Source organism: Gasterosteus aculeatus, chromosome 7 (genome assembly GCF_964276395.1).
Source record: "Gasterosteus aculeatus chromosome 7, fGasAcu3.hap1.1, whole genome shotgun sequence".
Classification (NCBI taxonomy): domain Eukaryota; kingdom Metazoa; phylum Chordata; class Actinopteri; order Perciformes; family Gasterosteidae; genus Gasterosteus; species Gasterosteus aculeatus.
In genome coordinates this window covers 31,449,125-31,471,774 of record NC_135694.1, presented here as the reverse complement: position 1 = coordinate 31,471,774, position 22,650 = coordinate 31,449,125, and the positions used below count along the sequence as shown (strand labels likewise).

General features: G+C 50.6%; 3 protein-coding genes and 2 non-coding genes across 9 annotated transcripts; 3 read left to right on the top strand and 2 right to left on the bottom strand.

Moving 5' to 3' along the window:
* The first annotated feature begins 3,683 nt into the window (after window positions 1-3,683).
* On the top strand, window positions 3,684-8,672 carry LOC120815270 (15-hydroxyprostaglandin dehydrogenase [NAD(+)]). 2 transcript variants are annotated; one of them, XM_078107053.1, is made up of 7 exons: window positions 3,684-4,491; window positions 4,605-4,728; window positions 6,686-6,792; window positions 7,007-7,103; window positions 7,218-7,294; window positions 7,608-7,765; window positions 8,371-8,672. In XM_078107053.1, the coding sequence occupies exons 1-7, from the start codon at window positions 4,399-4,401 to the stop codon at window positions 8,489-8,491; spliced, it is 777 nt and encodes a 258-aa protein (XP_077963179.1). In that variant the 5' UTR covers window positions 3,684-4,398; the 3' UTR covers window positions 8,492-8,672. The 2 variants fall into 2 exon arrangements, with proteins under 2 accessions (XP_077963179.1, XP_077963178.1); XM_078107052.1 differs by having other exon boundaries at window positions 4,226-4,491; window positions 6,617-6,792.
* Window positions 8,673-8,995: 323 nt separating this feature from the next.
* On the bottom strand, window positions 8,996-10,940 carry LOC120821292 (15-hydroxyprostaglandin dehydrogenase [NAD(+)]). Its single transcript, XM_078107054.1, has 3 exons — window positions 10,503-10,940; window positions 10,228-10,351; window positions 8,996-9,361 (listed from the first exon to the last, which is right to left on the bottom strand). The coding sequence occupies exons 1-3, from the start codon at window positions 10,674-10,676 to the stop codon at window positions 9,324-9,326; spliced, it is 336 nt and encodes a 111-aa protein (XP_077963180.1). The 5' UTR covers window positions 10,677-10,940; the 3' UTR covers window positions 8,996-9,323.
* A 173-nt stretch (window positions 10,941-11,113) lies between these two features.
* Window positions 11,114-11,186, top strand: trnav-cac (transfer RNA valine (anticodon CAC)). The gene has a single exon. It is a non-coding gene; the product is annotated as a tRNA-Val (tRNA).
* Window positions 11,187-11,293: 107 nt separating this feature from the next.
* On the top strand, window positions 11,294-11,366 carry trnav-aac (transfer RNA valine (anticodon AAC)). The gene has a single exon. It is a non-coding gene; the product is annotated as a tRNA-Val (tRNA).
* A 244-nt stretch (window positions 11,367-11,610) lies between these two features.
* Window positions 11,611-22,443, bottom strand: sec24a (SEC24 homolog A, COPII coat complex component). 4 transcript variants are annotated; one of them, XM_078107014.1, is made up of 23 exons: window positions 21,990-22,443; window positions 20,042-20,608; window positions 18,719-18,859; window positions 18,293-18,370; window positions 17,855-17,905; window positions 17,333-17,493; window positions 17,050-17,237; window positions 16,749-16,851; window positions 16,374-16,500; window positions 16,055-16,164; window positions 15,837-15,949; window positions 15,638-15,756; window positions 15,472-15,527; window positions 15,124-15,330; window positions 14,828-14,951; window positions 14,476-14,634; window positions 14,169-14,342; window positions 13,974-14,084; window positions 13,512-13,687; window positions 13,291-13,428; window positions 13,098-13,202; window positions 12,802-12,998; window positions 11,611-12,627 (listed from the first exon to the last, which is right to left on the bottom strand). In XM_078107014.1, exons 1-23 carry the CDS (start codon window positions 22,042-22,044, stop codon window positions 12,513-12,515), a joined length of 3,375 nt encoding a protein of 1,124 aa, XP_077963140.1. In that variant the 5' UTR covers window positions 22,045-22,443; the 3' UTR covers window positions 11,611-12,512. The 4 variants fall into 4 exon arrangements, with proteins under 4 accessions (XP_077963140.1, XP_077963142.1, XP_077963143.1 ...); XM_078107016.1 differs by having other exon boundaries at window positions 16,374-16,497; XM_078107017.1 differs by lacking the exon at window positions 18,293-18,370.
* Window positions 22,444-22,650: the final 207 nt, after the last annotated feature.

Below are 22,650 nucleotides of genomic sequence, written 5' to 3'. Positions count from 1 at the left end.
AAAGCTTTTTTGACCCGAGTAAAAACCTGGAACTGATGTGCACAAGTAAAAGTTCCACATGTTAAAGCTGCGTTCTGTGTAGTGACCAGCAGGGGGCGACTCCTCTGCTCCCATAGACGTCTATGAGGAAATGACTCTACTTCTCTGTAGTGACCAGCAGGGGGCGACTCCTCTGCTCCCATAGACGTCTATGAGGAAATGACTCTACTTCTCTGCAGTGACCAGCAGGGGGCGACTCCTCTGCTCCCATAGACGTCTATGAGGAAATGACTCTACTTCTCTGTAGTGACCAGCAGGGGGCGACTCCTCTGCTCCCATAGACGTCTATGAGGAAATGACTCTACTTCTCTGTAGTGACCAGCAGGGGGCGACTCCTCTGCTCCCATAGACGTCTATGAGGAAATGACTCTACTTCTCTGTAGTGACCAGCAGGGGGCGACTCCTCTGCTCCCATAGACGTCTATGAGGAAATGACTCTACTTCTCTCTTGATTTATTCCCTCAGTAAACATTGTAAACATGAGTTTATGTCTCAGTCTCTAGTTTAGGGCGTCTTCAACACAGCGTGACGCTCTTGATGAGCACGATGAGTAAATTGTGGTCCATCTTGATGCTTTAGGGCGGGGCTACACGCTGATTGACAGGTCTCTGCCACAGCATTGTGCGCTCTGGTTTTTCGTCTCACAGCTTTAACCATTTCATGTGTGTCCGTTCTTGGTGAAGGTAAACAGGGACATACATGGAGATGTGAGACACGTATCAGCCAGGCTTCTCTTTCTCATCGATCAGGTGCCGGCGAGCTCGAGAAAAAAGAAATCCTCTCCCTTTCATATCCGTCGCTGGCAGACATTTATGGGCTCATGAGCAGCTGCAGCCTTCAAGGCCGTTCACACTGGAAAATCCTGTTTCCCTGTGAATGACCCAACGCGTGTCGGCTCTGCGACGCACGTTCACGTTGTGTTGTGTGTGTCGTGTGTGTGTCGTGTGTGCATTTCGCTCACAATACAAGATGGAAAACAGTGTGTTGAAAGAAGTGCTGACACACAGCGTCCGTCTGCGAGGCCTTCAGGGCCTGCAGGACTAAACCCCAAAGTGGACTCACCACGTGACCGGCTGCATCGCTGGGGAGGGCGCGGCGTCCTCTGGGAGGAGCTGTGGAGAAAGAATGGCGGGGGGGGGGGTCCGTCGTACCTGTGCTGCTGACTCACGAGAAGTAAGGCGGGACACACACTTGTGTTTGAATGTCTATAAATAGGACATGACTGATAGCTGATGTCCTCAATCCAGGACATCAGCTTATTCATTTGTATAAATGCAGCTCTTTGAACACGGGAACCCCAAACCCCTCCGGACCCCCTCCCCCCTGCGGTCATGTGACAGTCGGACCTCCGGGGCTCCAGGTGAGAGTGATGGTCCTTACGATGCTCCGTTGAAGTTTAAAAGACAAACGCAGATCATCGTCTGTAAATATTAAACACAAGTTTCAGTATCTTTTCGTTTGTTTCTGTTGGTTGCCGTTTGGTTCCCCTCTGACCCAACACATCAAGGTGGGGTTGGGTGGGGTCAGGAAAGCACGTTGTGGCACCTGAGACTACACCCAACCCCGTTAAGGCGCTAAGTCATCAATAAACAACAACAAGCAGTGTTTAGCACAACAAAGAGGAGCGACCAGCGGAGGTGGAGGATGAAACGCATGAACACATGATAGTCTTCATTGTGGTTCTGTTATGCAGAGACACACACACACACACACACACTGTACCCGGCGGGGGCGGGGGCAGTGGTTGGGGGGCGGTTGGGGGGGCGGTGGTGGTTGGGCGCCCATTCTTCCCTCCGATGACACGGGATGTAAAAGGACGACATGTAAAGCTCGGCCCTTTTGTCCGTGATCACCAGGATGAAATCAGTGGTCAGCAGCTGGTCAGCAGATCACAGCTGAAAGCCCCCAGTGATCTGCCCCGTAAGCAACGCGGCCTCGGGGGGCTTTGTGAGTTCACAGGGACGTCGGGGGGGGGGGGGGCTCTGAAACAGTTCCAGTGTGCTACTTTCATTTAAACCTCAGATCAAATGAACTGGTGAAAACATTTTACATTTAATGACGCATGAAAGGAAAAATACATGAAGTCAACAACTTGTGGATGGTGGTTCTGTCTGTCTCCTCACTGACCGTCTGTCTCCTCACTGACCGTCTGTCTCCTCACTGACCGTCTGTCTCCTCACTGACCCATCTGTCTCCTCACTGACCCGTCTGTCTCCTCACTGACCGTCTGTCTCCTCACTGACCCGTCTGTCTCCTCACTGACCGTCTGTCTCCTCACTGACCGTCTGTCTCCTCACTGACCCATCTGTCTCCTCACTGACCCGTCTGTCTCCTCACTGACACGTCTGTCTCCTCACTGACCCGTCTGTCTCCTCACTGACCGTCTGTCTCCTCACTGACCCGTCTGTCTCCTCACTGACCGTCTGTCTCCTCACTGACCCATCTGTCTCCTCACTGACACGTCTGTCTCTGCAGGGACCCATCTGTCTCCTCACTGACACGTCTGTCTCCTCACTGACCCGTCTGTCTCCTCACTGACACGTCTGTCTCTGCAGGGACCCGTCTGTCTCCTCACTGACCGTCTGTCTCCTCACTGACACGTCTGTCTCTGCAGGGACCCGTCTGTCTCCTCACTGACCCATCTGTCTCCTCACTGACCCATCTGTCTCCTCACTGACACGTCTGTCTCCTCACTGACCCGTCTGGCTCCTCACCGACACGTCTGTCTCTGCAGGGACCCGTCTGTCTCCTCACTGACCGTCTGTCTCCTCACTGACCTGTCTGTCTCCTCACTGACTCGTCCGTCTCCTCACTGACCCGTCTGTCTCCTCACTGACACGTCTGTCTCTGCAGGGACCCGTCTGTCTCCTCACTGACCCATCTGTCTCCTCACTGACACGTCTGTCTCCTCACTGACCCATCTGTCTCCTCACTGACACGTCTGTCTCCTCACTGACCCGTCTGTCTCCTCACTGACACGTCTGTCTCTGCAGGGACCCGTCTGTCTCCTCACTGACACGTCTGTCTCTGCAGGGACCCGTCTGTCTCCTCACTGACCGTCTGTCTCCTCACTGACACGTCTGTCTCTGCAGGGACCCGTCTGTCTCCTCACTGACCCATCTGTCTCCTCACTGACCCATCTGTCTCCTCACTGACCCATCTGTCTCCTCACTGACACGTCTGTCTCCTCACTGACCCATCTGTCTCCTCACTGACCGTCTGTCTCTGCAGGGACCCGTCTGTCTCCTCACTGACCCATCTGTCTCCTCACTGTTTGACTTTAATTTGTTGTAGATGATGTGATTTTAAATGATTGTTCGCGTTTCTTTTGCCTTTGAAACCGGCGATCACTTAGTGGAAGCGAATGAGGATCCGAATAAAGAAAAAAGGAAATTCACGCCAACGTTTATTGTCACATGATCTCATATTTATGACTTTCTGGGTAACCGGAAGCTCACTTCACACTTTAAACTTTCCACACAATATAACTGCATGAATCCATTTGAAATGTGTCGGTTAAGCAACGCGGCCTCGTTACATTCTTGGTAAGTTCAAACGGATCCACAGAACTTCTTGTTAAATCCGCTGTTCTTTCGACACGTTGCTTGAGGTTGTGACATTTTCACCCACTCGGTGATTCTTTAGTGAGCTACAATGTTGCAGCAGCGTGCACGGTCTTGCAAAGAATCTATTTCAAAACCCCCCCACACACACACACACACACTCGCTGAGTATTGCCAGGGGTAACAGGACCTCATTCACAGGCTGCTACTGTACTTGGGGGGGGGGGGGTCTTTCTGCAGGAAAGATTAGTTCAAGATTAGTTCCAAGTAAAGAAAAACCCGACTCCCCACATTATCTGAAGCCGGAGTGAAGCCGCGTTCGGGGGGCTATCAGGCCGGGTGGGCCAAAGCCTGACGCCAGCTGATAGTGCTGCTGGTGGCTCACTCCCAGAAGAACGGCATCCCTCAGGGGGCCGGCTGGGCTCCTGGAGGAGACCCCCGGGGTGGGAACGAGCAACCAGCAGGAGGAACTGGAGTTCTCAACATGGTTGTCCTACTAACATTTACACTCTGAAACAAATCCACGAAGCCAGCTGCTCACACAGGAATGTGCCGCCATCTAGTGGCCACGTGTGCGAATGTGTCTCCAACGCCCGATGTCCTGCGGGGCGTCTCCATGAACGGGCCTGTGGTATGAACACAGAGACACAAGAGACGCACCAACAAGCCCGCACCCACTGCACAGCGCCGTGCCACATGCCCAGACACGGCGGGCCCGGGCGGGCGGGGCCTCTGCGAACGCGCCCCGTCCTCCGGGCCCGCCGGGGGAGTTCCGTTCTTCTTCGGCTCAGAGAAGATGTCCCTGATCGGCAAATCCGCGGTGGTGACCGGGGCGGCGATGGGCATCGGGAGAGCCATCACGGAGGTTCTCCTGCAGAACGGCGCCAAGGTAAAGGTGTGACCCAGTGGCCGCATCTGGACAGTTGTTTTCTGATACATTTCAATGCCAGTGCGTGTTTCACACACATCAGGGGGAAACCTAACGAACACCGGCATGTGCAGGTCGCCCTCCTGGATGTGAACGAGACCGCGGGAAGGAGTCTGAAGGAGGTCCTCGACAGGGAGTACCCGCCGGAGAGAACCCTGTTCCTCAGCTGTGACGTGAAGTCGGAGGAGCAGATTAAAGGTGAGGCAAACTCACAAACAGCTGTGGGGGAGGGGACACATCTGGATGGCTCTCTGTGATGTTGTTGTTCCAGTTGCCAGGTGTTGGATGATGTCGAGATCCACAGTTAGAATCACAGCCGTTTAACCAGAAAAGGCATTTCCTGCTGAAAATGCGTTGGAATGCAAAAAGCTGAAAGCTGAACTGAATATTTAAAAATAGCTGAAAATACAGAAAGTTGAAGGGAATTTGAATACATCTGCTGAAATTACAGATATTAGAAAAGATGAAATTAATTTGAAATTGCTGAAAATACAGAAATGGGAGAAGCTGAAAGGAATTTCAATAGATTTACTGAAAAAGCAGAAATGAAAACAGCTGAAATAAATGTCAGATATTGCAATAAAAATACCGTAAAACAATACGGTATACAATAAAAATATGAAAACATTGCTGTTAATAGAGGCATAGGAAAAGCAGAAATTATTTTAAAGAACTGCTGAAAATACAGGAAGTGGTGAAGCTGAATTTGAATAGATTTTCTAAAAAATACAGAAGTTGTCAGGAGCTTAAATGAATTTGAAAAAATACAGAAATAACAAAAAATGAGATGAATAAAAAGAGGTTTTAAATTGTTTGTAGTAATATTAGTAGTAGTATTAGCAGTACTAGCAGTAGAAGTCGGTTTCAATAGCAGTAGAAACAGCTGGAATACTGATACTATTAGCCATAGTATTTGTAATAACATTAAGTTACATTACATTACAGGTCATTTAGCAGACGCTTTTATCCAAAGCGACTCACTTTAAACCCGTGGCTTTTTCACATTTTTGCCTGGGGAGCAATTAGGGGTCAGGTGTCTTGCTCAGGGACACTTCGACATGGAACATGGGGCAGCCTGGAATCGAACCACCAACCTTGTGCTTCCCAGCACACCTTCTCTAACCCCTGCGCCACAACGACCCACAACATTATTAGTTGTAGTATTAATAGCAGTAGAAATACTAGTAGTATGGTAGAAGAAGTATCAGCTGTTGTACTAGAAGTACTAGGAATATTCGTAGTGGTTGTAGTAGTATTTGAAAGAGCAAGACGTATTTCAACGAAACCACTTCATTCTGAGCTTCATGGTTACGGTACAGATAATCATTGAGGCTTTTATTTTGTAATGATGGAATTGGGTGAGGGGGGGCGAGTGTCTTCATCTTGTTGGTCTGTTGACAGAAAGCATAGCTGCGTCATGTGACTCCACTGATCAGGTCATAGGAGCAGCTGTGAGCCACACACAGAGATCCTGTGTAACTCGCTGTCGTGTCTCTGCCCTTTGCAGCAGCTCGTCAATGAGCCCAGGTGCGCCGTTGCCGTGGTTACTCGCGGAATGCTTAATGCATTCCAACAATTACAGTCAGCCACGTGCACTGACAGACCCCCAGAGGGGCCCTCTGGTCCTGGATGAGGAAGGCGTCCCATCTGCTGGAGCACAACTTTCCTTCATTAATCAATATACAAGAATAAAAATGACTCTCTCATCAATTCCCCCCAAATGTGTTTTAATATCTGACCGACGTGCTCCGCGGCGCTCACAAGCCCCGCCCCTCCTCCTCCTCCTCCTCCTCGTGCTCGTGCTCGTGCACGACGGTGTTTGTGCAAATCCCCGAGTTCGGTGATGAATTCACATCGTCACATCACATCGAGAGATACAGACGGAGGATTTAAAGGCAGTTTTACTGCTCTACGATTCATTGAGTCAGTTAACACATTTGTTTTCTCATTCAAAGCTTCTATCGAGGTTTTTAGGAAGCTTCACATATTTAATGTCACCATCACACCACAGAAACATGTGATTCCATTAATCAAAGGTACGAGCCGCCACCACAGCAAATCTTTTTACTTCGCTTCTTCGAAGTAGGCTGCGAAAGAAAAGGGTTTAAAACGCTCGACCGGGTTGAAGACCACCGCTTCTCTCTCTGCTGTCCAGCCGGCCTGCAGGAAACCGCGGAGACCTTCGGAGGCATCGACATCATGTGCAACAACGCCGGCATCCTGAACGAGGCGGCGTGGGAGAAGGCCGTCTCCATCAACATGGTCAGTGGGGCGGGGGGTCTTTTGCAGCGTCACAAATATGCAGTTTAAATAAGGAAGAGCCAAAGTTACCCATACGGGGGGGGGCCACCGGACACAAGTTGACCGAACCGCCATGTCCTTGGTCTTTCGGCGGTGGGGACGCGGATGGGATGAGGGTTTGAAGCCGGGACCCTCTGGCTGTGAGGCGTAACGGACTGTGCTGTGCGTGCCGCAGATGGGGGTCATCAGGGGGACGTACCTGGCGCTGGAGCACATGAGCAAGCTGAGCGGAGGTCGTGGAGGGGTCATCGTCAACATGGCGTCCATGGCGGGTAAAGACCGACGCGCACCGCGGCGTAAATACCACAAACAAAAGCCTGATGCGTACTGTGGTCCCCGACGCACACTAACGCCGACTGAGTTAACCATAACCCCCCCCCCTGCAGGTCTCGGCCCTTTACCAAGCTGCCCGGTCTACACGGCCACTAAGCACGGGGTGGTCGGCTTCACGCGGGCCATGGCGGTAAGGGCCAGTAACTCCTTCACTACACCGTCAGCTCATCCCGCTAACTGCTACTAGGAGCTGCAGCGGCTGATTGGGGGTGGGGGGGGTGAGGGGGGGGGGGGGGGGGGGGTGAGTCTCTCGTTAACTCAGTGACCTCAGACTCGATTTCTCTCAGGCACATTATCCACTGATTTCCACCACATTTGGTACTTGTGTGATCACATGACTGGGACACCTTTGCTTTCATTCTGCCTCTGAGCGTGCAAAGCATCATTGCGCGTGCGTGTGTGTGTTTGTGCGTGTGTGTGTGCGTGTGTCCGTCTTTAAACAGGCCGCTTCCACAGCGTCCGGCTACGGCGTGCGCGTCAACGTCCTCTGCCCCGGGTTCGTCGAAACGGATCTCTTCTCCGCGGTGAAGACCAACCTGGGGCGCTTCTCCCACATGGGCGACGCCACCGAGCAGCTCATGCAGCATCTGGGGGTCATAAGGTCAGTCTGGGCCGGGGCTCTTCGAAGGTGGAACGAGGACGCAGAGCTCCGGGACCAGAAGACACTCGTGTTTACCAGTGTGCATCAACCACGAGTTAATAAAAGAAATCTGATTTTTGGAGAATTTTGAGTTAGCATGAGCTTATTACGCACCCAGATGACATCGATCCTGATTCCTTTGTGTGTTAGCTTTAGCGCTGCGCTAACTGTCTGTTAAATGGTAAAAGGATAGAATATTCAGCCTGGTGTCACATCGGAGCACAGAAACCAAAGAATATTGACATAAGAGTTTCCATCTACTGTACCAGACACCGTTTGGATGCACCGTCCCGTTTGACAACAATTGTTACAACTACCAAATGAATATTTTCACAATCTAGGCTTCAAACGGGCAACGTCATATTTGACGTCGTCCCCCTACGGCCCAAATATTTGTGTGGTGCCGTCTTTTTAAGACGGACGTCTTCCTCCCGTCGTCTGACACGCCGTGTTAAGAAAAGGACTAAACGCGGTTTTGAAACAGAACATTGTGAGATAAGCGCACGTTGCAGAATCCCTTCTGTTGTGCTCAAGTTAATTCTTTTCCTGCGACTCCTCCGTCCCAGTGTGTCCGACGTGGCGCAGTCCGTCCTGGAGATGGTGACGGACGAGACGCTGAGCGGACGGGCCTGCTGCTTGTCGCCGAGAGGACGGGAATACGTGGACTTCCCTTCCTTCGCCCAGTGACCAGCGGTGTCGCCCTGCTGCCACGGAGCGACGACTTAAGTTGTCCGTCGTAAAAGGGACACTTTGACCTCTTTGTTGCTTTTCTGGGCCGTCCCACTGATGTCATTTCAATGTCACTGAACGTTCTGTGCTTTATTATCTTGCGGGTGGATTTTTTAATAAAGCCCTTCGCTCAGAACAATGTGGTTTGACCGTAGTCTCTATTTTAGTCTTTGAAGAGTCCTGCAGGAGAAACAATCAGTTACTGAGAGACATCATGTTCCTGCAGCTGCACGAACTAAAGACATTGTAACTTCTGTTACCTTTTGTTGATACTCAAGTAGCAGAAGAAGACTTAAAAAAGTCCCTCATTCGGAATGAAATATACATAATAAAGAGCCTCAGTACTCGTTGTGCAGTGTTTTACTTCTGGAACATTTGCTGTATTTAGTTCACAAGAAGTACATTAAAGTGGAGTAAAAATACAACACGTGAACACCACAGGCCAAAGATACAAGACGTGTCAATAAACATTTAATAGGAAAAACAGAACAGATAGCAGTCATTGGATTACAAGATTATATATAAAATAATGCATTACATTTAACTGAGATGAATATTATCGGTTGTGATCATGTTACAAAGCTTTGCATTTATAGACACGTGCAGTTTATACATTTCATGAACAACTTTACTGCATGTTCAGATCAGTTGTGTTTAAGCTGAAAGCAATGAATATCCTGCGGGTTGTAGTCTGCTGCCGGCTATAAAACTCAGGTGAACACAGGAAACTTCATGTATTTCTGGGAGCTGCACATCACCTGTAAAGCCTCTCCGTTCTTGGTGTTGTTGGTCAGCAGCTCCAGGAGGCCCTCGGCCACCTCGGAGGTCCTGAAACACAGAGTACAGGAATCATTTCCTCCGGCTGCTTATCGGGAACAAGCCCGTCGGTTTGTGGACTTTAAGCCTTTAAGTCGGCCTCCATCTTTTTTACAACCAAAAGTGAGGGAGGCTAAAGTTTAACGTGAGGGCGACGGTGCGCCGGGAAGCACAAGGTTGGCAATTCGAACCCCGGCTGCTCCATGTCCCATGTTGAAGTGTCTCTGAGCAAGACACCAACCCCCTACCTGCTCCCCGGGCAAAAAAAAATAAAAATGTAAAAAGCTATGACTTAAAATGCAAGTCGCTTTGGATAAACGCGTCAGCTAAATGACCTGTAATGTCTGCTTCATGCTCCGTTTCTGTGTTGAAGACTTGAAACTAGAGACTGAGACATAAACTCGTGTTTACAATGTTTACTGAGGGAATAAATCCAGAGAGAAGTAGAGTCATTTCCTCATAGACGTCTATGGGAGCAGAGGAGTCGCCCCCTGCTGGTCACTACAGAGAAGTAGAGTCATTTCCTCATAGACGTCTATGGGAGCAGAGGAGTCGCCCCCTGCTGGTCACTACAGAGAAGTAGAGTCATTTCCTCATAGACGTCTATGGGAGCAGAGGAGTCGCCCCCTGCTGGTCACTACAGAGAAGTAGAGTCATTTCCTCGTGGGATCTATGGAACACGACGGCGGCATCTGATTGGCTGAAGATGGTCCACGTTGAATTTGCATTCGTGGGTCGTTTTGTGTGCATTTGCAAATATTGAGACTGATCTGACCGCGTAGGTAAGTGAGTCATGAGCATCTACTTCCAAGTGTGTGTGTGTGTGTGTGTGTGTGTGTGTGTGTGTGTGTGTGTGTGTGTGTGTGTGTGTGTGTCACCTCTAATCTGCTCCTCTGATTCAACATCACAGCTGAGGAACAGAGTTCTCTCCGGTCCGTGCTGCTTGTCGAGGACTTCCTTCAAACTCTTCCCTGCCGCCTCATTCACGTCCAGGAGGGCTACCTGCACAGGTGGAAGACCACCAGATTTACGTCTAAAAATAACTAAACAAATCTTCCCTCTACATAAATTCGACATTAACTGCCCGTTATATGTGGACTCCTAAGGCCACAGAACTAAACGTGTATCCTTGCACGAGGTGTGCTCCTCGTACCTTGGCGCCGTTCCGCAGGAGTATCTCCGCCATGGCTCTGCCGATCCCCTGCACCGCTCCGGTCACCACCGCGACTTGGTCCTGCAGCGCCATGTGAGGAGGAGGTGGAGGGCGGAGGCCTTTAAAGGCGACGCGCCCCGTTGATTGGATCGCTGCAGTCACGTGACTGTCCATGCCCTCCCGGCAAACTTTTTGTTTGTGAGTTTGTTCACCCTGAGATGAGAGAAACTCTGGCTTGTCTGTTTCACAAAGGCAGGTAACTAAAGCTCAGGGTCAGTCACCATGGTAACTAAAGCTCAGGGTCAGTCACCATGGTAACTAAAGCTCAGGGTCAGTCACCATGGTAACTGAGCCTGTGAACATCACCTGGTCTTGAATCTAATCTAATCTGGTCGGGAGCAGGTTATCTTTCTCCTTCCACAGGCTCCTCCCTCTGACAGCAGCCCAGCCAATCACACAGCGGGCTTTACTTTCCTCATTCATTCATTCAATCTGTGTCAGTTTACACATATGAACTAAATAAGAAATAAGATGTCACGTCCTTTTCTGGACGACCCTGCGCTGCGCTGGAAATACGCTATGTCCCTGAACGCACCTGAACCACTCATGTGGTTTCCGTAGTGTAGTGGTTATCACGTTCGCCTCACACGCGAAAGGTCCCCGGTTCGAGACCGGGCGGAAACACATTTTGATGTCTTTTTCTTTGAATCCGGCGTGATGCTTTGTTTTTGTGCGTGAATGCCATACGGAGCTGGATATACTCTATGTCCCTGAACGCACCATCTCACGTGGTTTCCGTAGTGTAGTGGTTATCACGTTCGCCTAACACGCGAAAGGTCCCCGGTTCGAGACCGGGCGGAAACAGTCTCTGATGTCCCTTTAATTGAACCAGGTGCGATGGTTTCTTTTCATGCGTGAACGCCATATGGTGCTGGATATATTGCGCTGGATATACGCTATGTCCCTGAACGCAGCATCTCATGTGGTTTCCTATTTGGGTTTGCAGGAATGTCACTTTTGTACGACATTTGACAAACAGAAGATCACATTTAGCCAGCTGGCAAAACCTTTGTATTGATCTTTTTTTACTGAATAAACACAACACTTCTAAAAAGTCCCAAACATTTTATTTCTTTAGTGTCACTTCACCTTAATAATTATACTAAAATCATCCGCATTTCTTCAGCTTTATTCAATGTAGTATTTTTCAATATACACGTATCTTTATGAATGATTAAAAGATCACAATGGCTTTGTTATGTCCGTGTTAAAGAATTTTCCATATCCTATTATATTAAAATATTTCATATATAGAGTCAGTATTTAAACAGGGGTTTAATAATAAAAAGTGACTTCCCATACAAGGGAATCATAGAATTTGAAGTCTCATAAATTATTAGATCGGAGAAGAAAACCAACAGAACCGCGTCGCCGTTGGATGTGTTGTGAATGTCCAAAAAAAGGAAAAAAAAAAAAAAAAAAAAATCAAACGACGTTTGTGAAGGACACATCGGACCGATGAATCCACACATTTGACAAAAGCCTACGGATTATTCTTTTCTTCGACACACAATTATAATGACTGAGAAAGTTGTAGAAAAAAAACAGAAGCACAGGTCCTGTCCTTGGGTTGGATATGAGGAGTCGCTGGAGGTCACGTGACGCTCTATAACAGTCTTAAGTGCAGACATCCCAACGCAAATCACACATCAGGATTTAGTAAAAGACAGAACACGCTTCAGTTTGTGTTCAATCTGAAGGATCAGTAAGACAGCATTGTTCTATGAGAATAAACACCGATTCATTCAATCCTGGACGTACATGAATACCATCGCCATCTTAGACTCCTCCCCCTCATTATGCCTTCAAAACCTGTAAAGATTAAGCTTCAACATTGCTTTGATGTGTCCTTCCTCCCGCCAGGTGATTGAGAGGGTGGACAGAAGGTCTCAAGTCTCGCACGCACACGCACACGCACACGCTTCAGCGTCTCCACAGTCCCACTGGAGATTATTTGGAGATTTGCTGCTGGAGGTGGAGCAGGAACTCATAGTACGACAGGGCCGACTCCGTCCGGTCCTCGATCATGTTCTGCATGAACGTGGGCTTCAGCTGGCTCTCGTCCCTGAGAGGGTCAAAGGTCACAGGGTAAAGAGAAGTCCTCCCATTTCAACGTGCTGCGAGCATGTGGTGGGTCCTAGAATACACAGACCGTATGAAGCCCACTAAACCGGCCTGCGCAGCAGAGCCTTCAGTGTTCCTATACCATCAGAGGGGGGCTCGACAGAAGGACACCCACCTGATGACATGCAGCGGGGGGAAGAACGGCCTCTGGTCCCTCAGCCAGCCGATGAAAGCTCTGGTTCTCTGCGACTCGGCCGTGTCCAGCTCGGGGAGCAGATGCAGGTTGTCGGGCACGGCGGCGTAGCTGGAGACTCCCAGGACCTGCGTGAGGAAGGCCGGCTGGCAGCTCCGTCCCACCCACAGGTACATCACCTTCAGGAGCAGGAGAGGTGCATTTAACAACAAACGTTTGCGGGCTCTGGAGATGCCAGAGAGGTACGAACGGTGAACATCTCGGGCGCTCCTTCACACCGTTCCGGCGTCCATGAGGAACGCGGCCTCCCTGCTGAGCTTCTCCACGGACAGCTGCAGCACCCGGGGCTGTGGGACAGTCCGCTCGTTGATGTTCAGAGCGCCCTGAGGACGAGGGGACGAGACATTTGAGGGTCATTCCTACAAACTACACCCGTGATCCCGACGCGGAACTGCCCGGCCCCCTCCTCACCTCGTCGCTGAGGTCGTCCACGCGGTACAGAGCCGGGTGGATCATCAGCATGGAGTAGACCAGCGGCTGGTACTTCAGCTGACACATAGCGAACAAGCGGTCGTCCAGCCTGGTGCTGGTGCCCGTCCTGAAGGCTTTCTGCGGGGCAGAGGGGGGGGAATCATAGAAAAGCTTTCCTCCTGAGACCTGGCCCATCAGAGTGGACCGGGGGCGGTTCTGACCTGTTTGAGCAGCGCGAGGATGAAGAGGGGGAAGAGTCGGAGGCAAGCCGGCGCCAGCAGGCCGGGCTGCTGGATGCTCAGCACCGACTGGCGGTACGACGCCAGCGAGTCGATGGCGGCGTTGGTCATCGCGTCTCTGGCATCGCTCAGGCTGGCCGTCGCCGAGCGGTCCACAGCTGGGAAGAGGAGGGAGGCATTAGAAAACATCTGTCAACATCAGCGCTCACTTCATGCCGTTTTCTTCTTTGCTTTAATTCACGTCAGTTTCTGCTCCCTGACGTGAATGAAGAAGAAGACAAACACAAAGTGGCCGGTGTCGGATCCTTCGGATGTTTTTAAAGCGAAACAACTGGAGGAGGTCTGAGCTCAGATTGATTGATTCTAAAACGTATGAGCAGGACTACGCGACATTAATAGTCTTAAACCTTTGAATCAGGGGGTTTACATTCACATCTGTCTCACCCATGCAAGCCAGCAGTCCAGTGATGGCCTGAACATCAGCTCCAGCGAAGATGTCTGACAGAGAGTTGACCACAGGGAGACACAAGGTGTGGACACGGATCCTCCGCTCTCCTGCAAGACGAAACCAAGGGTATCAAGAACAAAGGGGTCTCTCAACGTGTGTGTGTGTGTGTGTGCGCGCGTACACACACACACCTTTGCTGGATGTGTACAGCAGCGCGGCCTGGAAGGAGACGATCTGCATGTCGTCCAGGTTTTCCTCGATGGACATTTGGACGGCAAAGCCGGCGTCCGGATTCACGTTGGGGAGGGACAGCAGGTCCGTGGAGCGCACAAAGAAGTTCCCGTGGAAGGTGTGGATGGACATTCCTGCAGGGAGGGGGGGGCATGCGACCGCAAGAAATCAAACGTTAAACGGAACAATACATGTGAAAATATATTGTATTATATATATATATATATATATATATATATATAATATATATATGGCTGCTCGTCGAACCTTTGCTGCAGCGTATCCTCATGACGGCCTCGAAGCCGATCTTCCTGGTCAGGTACCTCTTCAGATCCCTCTGGAAGCACTCCACCTGGGCGGGGTTATGCTGGTGGTGGTAGGAGGGGTAGTAGTAGACGCTCCCTGCAGAGTACCTGGAAATGCAGCCTGGCAGAGAGACAGGAACCCGACATGTTCAGTTTCTCTAATGCAACAAGGAAAACACACTTCCTGTATCCAGCGTTTGGCCTCCAGGCTCCATTAATAACGCCAGTTTCCAGCCATTATTTACTGACTGATGAATTCACTCATTGGGTGATCTTTTTGTAGACATGAGCTCCACCAGTCCTCTTGTGCTCACCCAGCGATGCCAGGTCGCAGTACTGAGAGCTGAGCAGGAACAGGTCCACCGCCACCTGCTGTCCGGAGCAGTCCAGAGCCAGCTTCTTGTAGAAGTCAGTGGCTGGGGACAGGTGCTGGACGTCCTGGAGGCGAGGGGGAATTCACGGGCGTAAGCTCAAGATTAACATTTTCCCACACAAATGGATCTTTAGAGTCAGATTTCAATGCTGGGGGGATCACAGATGTTCTCCTCTGTGAAAATGGCATCATCTACTCCCCAAACCAACAAACCCTTCCATATATGGGGCCTCTCACCTTGGCAGAAGCCCTCTGGTTGGGGTCTTCTCTGGACTGCAGCGCCCCCACCCCGAGGTTAGGCAGCTGGGTCTGAAAGACGGACATGCGCCCGCCGGTGGGCAGCAGCAGCTTGTAGGCCGCCTGCAGGGCCGAACCCAGGGCAGACTGGGTCTCCATGGTCTTCTGGAACAACGTGGGGAGGCTCTTCAGCAGGTCCTGCACCAGCTGAGGACAAAGAAGGAGAGAGTTTGACTTCTGGGACGCTTCGTTGGTCATATATCATCTTTCTCCCACATGCGAGGAGGTGAGAGCGGCCACAAGGGGCGACGCATGGCCGAGCTTAAGAGGTACGTAAAGTGTTCTTACTTCTTTGCATTCGTTGAGGTTTACTAGAAGGCTGTCTGGTGTTGGTAAAAAGATATCTGAGGAGTACACAAAATATCATTTAAAAAAATTGATTGCCGCTATTTGTGGTGCAGTGAAACATTTCACACTTTTTAAATTGAAGTGTTCCCGTCGGCGGCCGGCTCACCGTCGATGTCGGACACAATGAGCATCTGAGGCTGAGAGAGACCCTCCTGGAGGTTGTAGAAGTGGATGGTGCTGTCGAAGGTGACGAAGCCGATCTTCGTCCGCGAGTCCCCGGGCAGCCTGGAGACGCAGAAGACGCACATTTGAAAAAACACGGCGCCCGTCTCCATGACAACGGGGGAGCGGAAGGCGGTACGTACGCGTTGATGTTGTCCAGCAGCGACTGGCAGAAGACGCTCAGGTAGCCCGTCTCCACCGCGTTGTGGGACACGTCGAGGATGAAGAGGTAGACAGCGGGCTGCGGCGGCCTCAGCTGTAGGGGGGGACGGGGGGGGGGGGTCAATGACGCAGTCATAAATACACGTGATATTTGGGAACAATTGGGGGGGGAGGGGGAGGGCGGGGGTCTTCAACCCACCATGTATTCAGAGGGGGCGATGAACTCGATGGTGGCGTTCTGAACCTCGGGTCTCTTGTGAGGTTCTCCGTACGATCTGCTGACCGGGTTGTACATGAACTCCTCTGGAACTACACACACACACACACACACTTATTAAATGCATCTCTATGTGTCATTATATAATCAAACATATAAGTGACTATTCTTTTTAAACACAAACATAATAACGCTGAATATAAAAAATAGTAAAAAGAACAAACAATGAGATTGAAATTCAATAGACTGAGAAGCGTAGTATTATTCTGATATGTAAAGATAAACCCCTCCCTCCCCGTACCGTCATTGACCCGATAGCACAGGTTGCACTTCCACCTCCTCTGGTCCAGGAAGGACACAAACGGGTTGATGTAGGTTCTGCAGGAGCGACACCTGACGATGGTGCTGGACGTCACCACAGGAAGCTGCTGCAAGGAAAAACCAACCAAGTGTGAGAGGCGCCACATTTCATCAGCTTCTGTGTCCTCGGGGAGACCAACGTGGATTCATGCAGACAGACGTCCCCCGGAGGACCATCGGATTCTCAAGAAGATTCTCCATGTTGCATCAAAGGTCTGACTTATCCGTTTAGACGCTGTAGTACTTAAGAGTTACGTCACTAGTTAGCGGACGACTGCTCTATTAAAAACAAAGGGTAGCTGCACTGAGGAGGTACCGAGAGGTCTTTGAAGGGGTGCAGCAGCAGACCCAGAGGCATCTTGGCTTTGTTGAGCAGCGACTGGGTCTGAGGGATGCTGGTCAGCGTGCTGCGAAACACCCTGAAGAGAGAAGCACACGGGGGTCACATCATAACCATCCCGCTATGGAACAGGCTTTAACAAAGTGCATTTAACGATCTTAAATAAACACAGAAATATCAGTTAGTAAAATGAACTCGGCTGTTTAAAGCATCTCAACACTGATTGGCTTAAAAGACGCAGCGGCACCGTGTGGCGTGAACGGGTTACGCGGCTTACTCGGGGTTGCAGTTGATCTTCTGCAGGTCCTGTTGGAGGCAGGGGGTCGGGGGGGGGATCGGGATCGGCGGCAGCAGGTTCCGCTCTTGCAGCAGGTTGACCACCCTCAGGGCCTCTGGGGTGCTGGACTGGAGGCTCATGGCCGCCAGGGACGGGCTGAGCTGGGCCGGTCCTGGGCCCCCAAGTGGCTGAGACAAGGGGACAGGAACAAGCGTTTGGGTTAATCTATTTACGCATTAAACCCTAAACCCCCCCCCCCCCCGGCCTGGCTGGCGCAACTCACCTGCTGGTACGGCTGAGGGGCCTGAGTGTAAGGCTGCGTGGCGGCCTGGATGGCGGGGTGCATGGCAGCGGGCGGGGGTGCGGCGTTCTGGTACCCGAGCGGGAGGGAGGGGTAGTGGCCCCCCAAGTGCCGACCGGGCGGGCCGGGCTGAGGCGGGCCGCCTGCGGAGGAAGGAGATTTAAGAACAAGGGGCCCTGTAACGAGTCAGTGTGACAACAACTAGACGGCTCACAGGAAGCCGGTAGGGGGGGGGGGGGGGGGGGGGGGGGGGGAGTTTGGGGGGTCACCAGAGGTCATCAGCTCCATTTGGTCATCAACACAACGAAATCAAAGCAGAGGGTCAGAATAACATCTGCACGTGACTCAAGTTCTTTTAACCACCCGGGTTATAAAGCAAAGACGAACGTACGTAAATCACGTATATTACCAACACAGAGTTTAGTGACAGTTGAGAGAAAACATCTTAAACACAGAGAGAAGGTCAGAGGAGCAGAACCCATGTGTGGTGGAAACGGGCCTCACCCATTCTGCTGTCAACATGATTGAAGCTGCTTGGTGCTTGTGGGCCGGATCCTGCAGCAAAAGAACACAAACAAATGGAAAATCATTTTGAGGATTCTATCTCCGGGTGCTAACAACAGGCGGAGGAGATGGAGGAACGGGATGTGATCTACGGGGAAATATACACCTAAAAAGACCACTAGAAAAATAACAAATACTGATGACTGTAGGGGGGGGGCAGCTTTTAAAAGGGCTTTTCCTCAGAGGTCATAGAACAAATGTGGTTGGAAGGGGTCACAGCTAGAAGCAAGCAAACTACCACTGACAGGAGATGCGGTACCAGGGATGCACCGACTTCATGCAGAGATCTCTAAGCAGAGTGAGGCGGATGCTGAGTGCATCTCATTGAACAACACACAGATGAAGGGACGCCAACCACTCTGAAAGACTTGGCCACACCTGGACATTCAATGTCACCCTCCTGGCAGTCGTGCTCAGCGGGGGGCAGGGCGCTGTTAGCGGCAGCCCCGCACTGAGCTGGCATGTAGAGGAAAGGAGGGAAGACAACGGGAGATGATCAGAATTCAAAATGTCCGTCACCAGACTCTCCTCACTCGAGGGGGAAGTGTCTCGTCTCCAGAGGCTTTAAAAAGAGACACTGCTCACGACTCCCAAAGTGCACACCTGCACTTACATTCAACCACATTGAACAAGGCCACAACTTTAACCCGTTAGAGGACGCGCAAAATAAATCAAATCAGAATAATAATTCAAAACACATCCAGGAAAGAGGGAATAACGTGGAGGTGTGTCGACGTCTTTGAGGTTGTTGCACCTGAGGACAAAAGGACAGAAATGCAAGGATTATTTTTTTAAAGAGCTCACCCTCTGCCTTGGGGGGTGGGGGTGTTGCGTGGGCCATCGGGGGTGCTGGATTCATCGATGGTGGTGGGCCGGTGGGTGGGGGCCCATAGGGAGCTCGGTTTGGCTGGTATGCGTGCGGAGCCATTGATGGGGGGGCAGAACCTGGTTTCAAACGGACAACGTTCAGGGTGATTTTCATGAATTGAAAAGGGGCCCACTCTTAAATAACAAGTCAAAGTTATTGTTAAATCAGCATCTGTGGCTCCATACGTTCTGTGTGGACCCAAGAACATCTGGAAGAACATCTGACCCACAAAGCAGCGACTGAATTAACTCCACCAAGTCGCCACCGATTAACAACTATTGTGGAGCGAATGAGCAGAGCCCATTCATGTATAAATGACACACGTTTATTAAGGACAAGCGGCCACGTTGGCTGATTTTTACGACGGTGATAAAGAATGTTAAGAGCCGGTTATGAGGATGATGATTATCTACAGGGGCGACTGTCATCTCAGGGACAAAGGCCACGCAGAGCCAACGACTTCAGAGAGGAAGCAGCGTGATAACGAGCCAAATGAAAATCAGAGCTCTGCATGTGGATCATTTTGAATTTCATACCACATATATGGTGCTGCTGTGGGAAAGGTCACTAAAATAAAGCTCTTCTTCTCAAGGAGTGAAGTAAATGAGAGCAGCAAACCTTCAGGCCGCCAAAACCGTGAGATTGAGAGATAAACTGGTAACAGACCATCACGGGACTGTCTGTGCTGAAGTACTTCACTAAAGAGTCCTAGTGGAGACTCACAAAAATGATATACCATAAATAAATATATTTTTTTTATGATATACAGAAGAAAGCCAACATTTCTGCAACAAAAACGGAATTACAAACTATAAACAACACTTAAAAAGCTCCACCAGGCTGCGACATTCGTCCCGTGGAAACAAATAAAAGACGGGATCTGAACTTTGTACAAATTCAGAGGGATCGAGTCCCTGCGACGGGACGGGGAGGAGTATTCAGAGTATGAGCAGAGGACAAAGTCCGGCTCCAACTCATCGGCATTCTTGATATGAACATCTGCAGCACACGCCGGTGAGAGAAGAACACAACGCAGTGACACTACTGTGAGCGGTTCGGTGGGGGGGTTATCTTAAAAAAACATTAAGACAGACATTATCTACATTTCAGTGGTTCAGGGGTCCTGGAATGATGAGTCCTCTTTGTATTACTATGACGCACGGAGCCACTATAAAACCACCACTTTATACTTCCTAATTAGCAGCTTGTGCGGGTGGGAGGTGCAGTCTGGACCGTAAGCAGATCCTCCGTGTTCCTACCTGGCGGGGGGTATCCGTGCAGAGGGGTTCGGTGCATCCCGGGGCCCGGCGGTTGGGTGACACCATGGGACACATGGGGGGGTGGTGCCGCAGGGCTGTAAGCCGTTGATGACAATGACGACCCTGGCGAGCTCGCGGTTGGGTTTACGTGGGGGGGCGCCGGGCCTCTGGGAGGCGTGCTAATGGAAGTGGGAGCCCCCGTCGGTGGAGGAGCTGTGTTGTACTGCCATGCTGGGGCCTGTTGGGGGTTTGTGTAGTAGCTACTAGAAGACACGGCGGGAGGAGGTGTCGCCTGTGCAGGGGGCGGCCTAGGGCCAGGGCTGGCGGACTGTGGAGGGGTGTGGGAGGGAGGACCCCCCATCATAGGCCTGGTCAGCATCGACTGGCCCGAGGGAGGCGGGTAGGAAACAAACGGTGCGCCGGGCCGGTAGGAACAGACGGGGTAGGGTCCAGGTGGGCCAGGAGGCGGGGCAGCTTTGGCCTGCATTGGATCGTACGTCGGTTGGGGGGTCGAGCCGTAGCCGATCCCTGGCAGCTGATGGGGGGCAACTGGATTCTGTGACGGACCTAGAGAAGAGAATTATTGGAAATACAGGTATGTTTCAAAAATTGTGGCAGACTTCCATACGAGCTTCTTCTTTACAGACTATCCTCAGGCAATGCTGACACTGGGGGCCTGTTGGCCTCCCCCTTGAGTACCAAAATGTCAAGCCATTGGCTTCCTGGACACACTCTTGAAAGGGGGCTACTGTGATTCAAGCGACATAATCCAGGCATGTCTTCCAGCTTAATGCTGTAGCAAAGTTCAAGAAGGCGTGGAATGAAAAACTAAATATTGTAATTATTTTTCAACGCATGGAAGTTCCACGCTGACAAATGCACGACTAGGTCCATGTGGCATTTGCACCAGTGGAGCAGAGAGCACCAGCGGACTGGCCGCACCACGGCCTCACCGGCCCGTTCGCCCATCTGCTCCCCCCCTGAAGTTGTAAACCACGGGGAAACACTAGAGTGACGACACACACCCATAGTGAAAACTACCAGAGCCACCAGATGACCAGCGAGCTGGGGTTAGGGTTCTTCATGATCGATTTTAGAGGTAGGTCATGCCGTCTGAATTGCTCTGCATTATGAAATAAAGATGTCATTATCTGCACATGCATTGAAAACAATGTACACAACCAAATGTGCCATGTGTGTGTTTCTCCATCAGCTTTCATAAAAACCAGAGAGATCTGTGATTAAACTCAAACTGAAAAAGGTCACTGGATGAAACTGGAGCATCACATCTGGATCATCGCGAATGTGCCACATGTACAGTAGGACGTGGTAAACAAAAAGCCCAGCTGTACAGCCGGCTAGAAATCACTACTGCACGAGCGAGGATACAAAGTACACCCGTGAGGACATCAACCACTAGCAGCGTAACTATATTGCATAAAACTCCAAAAGAGACCTGCCAAAAGCTACTTAGGCGTTTTATTGCGTCAGGAAAAGTCCGGGCTAAGCGAGCAGCTCGACAGGACAAGAGCATGTGCAGCGGTGACGGGGGATCGATCACATGATCGCCGTTAGAGAAGAAGGAACAACCCCACACCAGTCGTAAAAAGTTAAGATGCCTGCTTACCTGTTGTTCAGACTTGCCAATACCATAAGTTGCACTGGTTAAATTGAGTTAGCATGACAGGTTGAGCCAGCGTTCCTTACCATAAACAACGCTTTCCCACTATTTAATGTCGATAAAGTAAGTGGGGATTAACCGTAGCTGCCCCCGAACTGTACGTGACAGCTGTCGCTTGGCTAATGTTACCGTAAGTTACCGTAGCTAACAGCTAGCACGTAGCCCCAAGACAAGTGCCAAGAGGGGCTGCTAATATTAGCTTCTTAGTAGCTCATGTTAGCTAACTTTGCCTCACGTGATCCAACGTTACATGCGAATGTTACTTACCATTTGCATATGCTTGTCCTGTCCCATTCTGGGAGTTAAACCCCGCAGTTGACATTTTGAAATATACACCAGGACCTAATTTAGAGGGGCTCGCTTGGCTAATAGCTAGCGGTGTCGTTAGCTAGCTAACTAGCTGGCAGTCGCGGGGTAACGCTCAACCCTGAGGCTCTAACGGTGTGGCGTTTACTCAAAGCGGCGTATGTCGTGACGCCTACCAAATCCTTAAAACGTTCATTAGCTTAGTAATTGGCAATCATAGGGCCATGGTTATCGCCGAGACGCCGCACAACTGCCTACAGGTGAGAAGCGATAGGCCCAGTCAGAGTAGTCGTGTGAGAGACTTCTCCTCTTTCACCGGAAGTTGGGATCACCCAAGATCAACGTAAAATCCGTCGGGCATGCGCAGTGTGTACACGTGGCATTTCCTGCTGTGCCCTTGGTTTTCAGTTGTACTGGAAACGAGGGGAGAGTAAAGGCAACAAGAGTTCTTATATGTACAAACGGCCCTCTTAACAATTTAGTGGAACTGGTTACATGTCTTATAATCTGCCCATAAATTATTAAAACGATCTATATCCATATTTAGTTAAATTCCTATTTAAATGACTGTACAGTGTAAATACCAATAGTTTTCACCCAACAGGCGGTTGTTTGTTCTGTT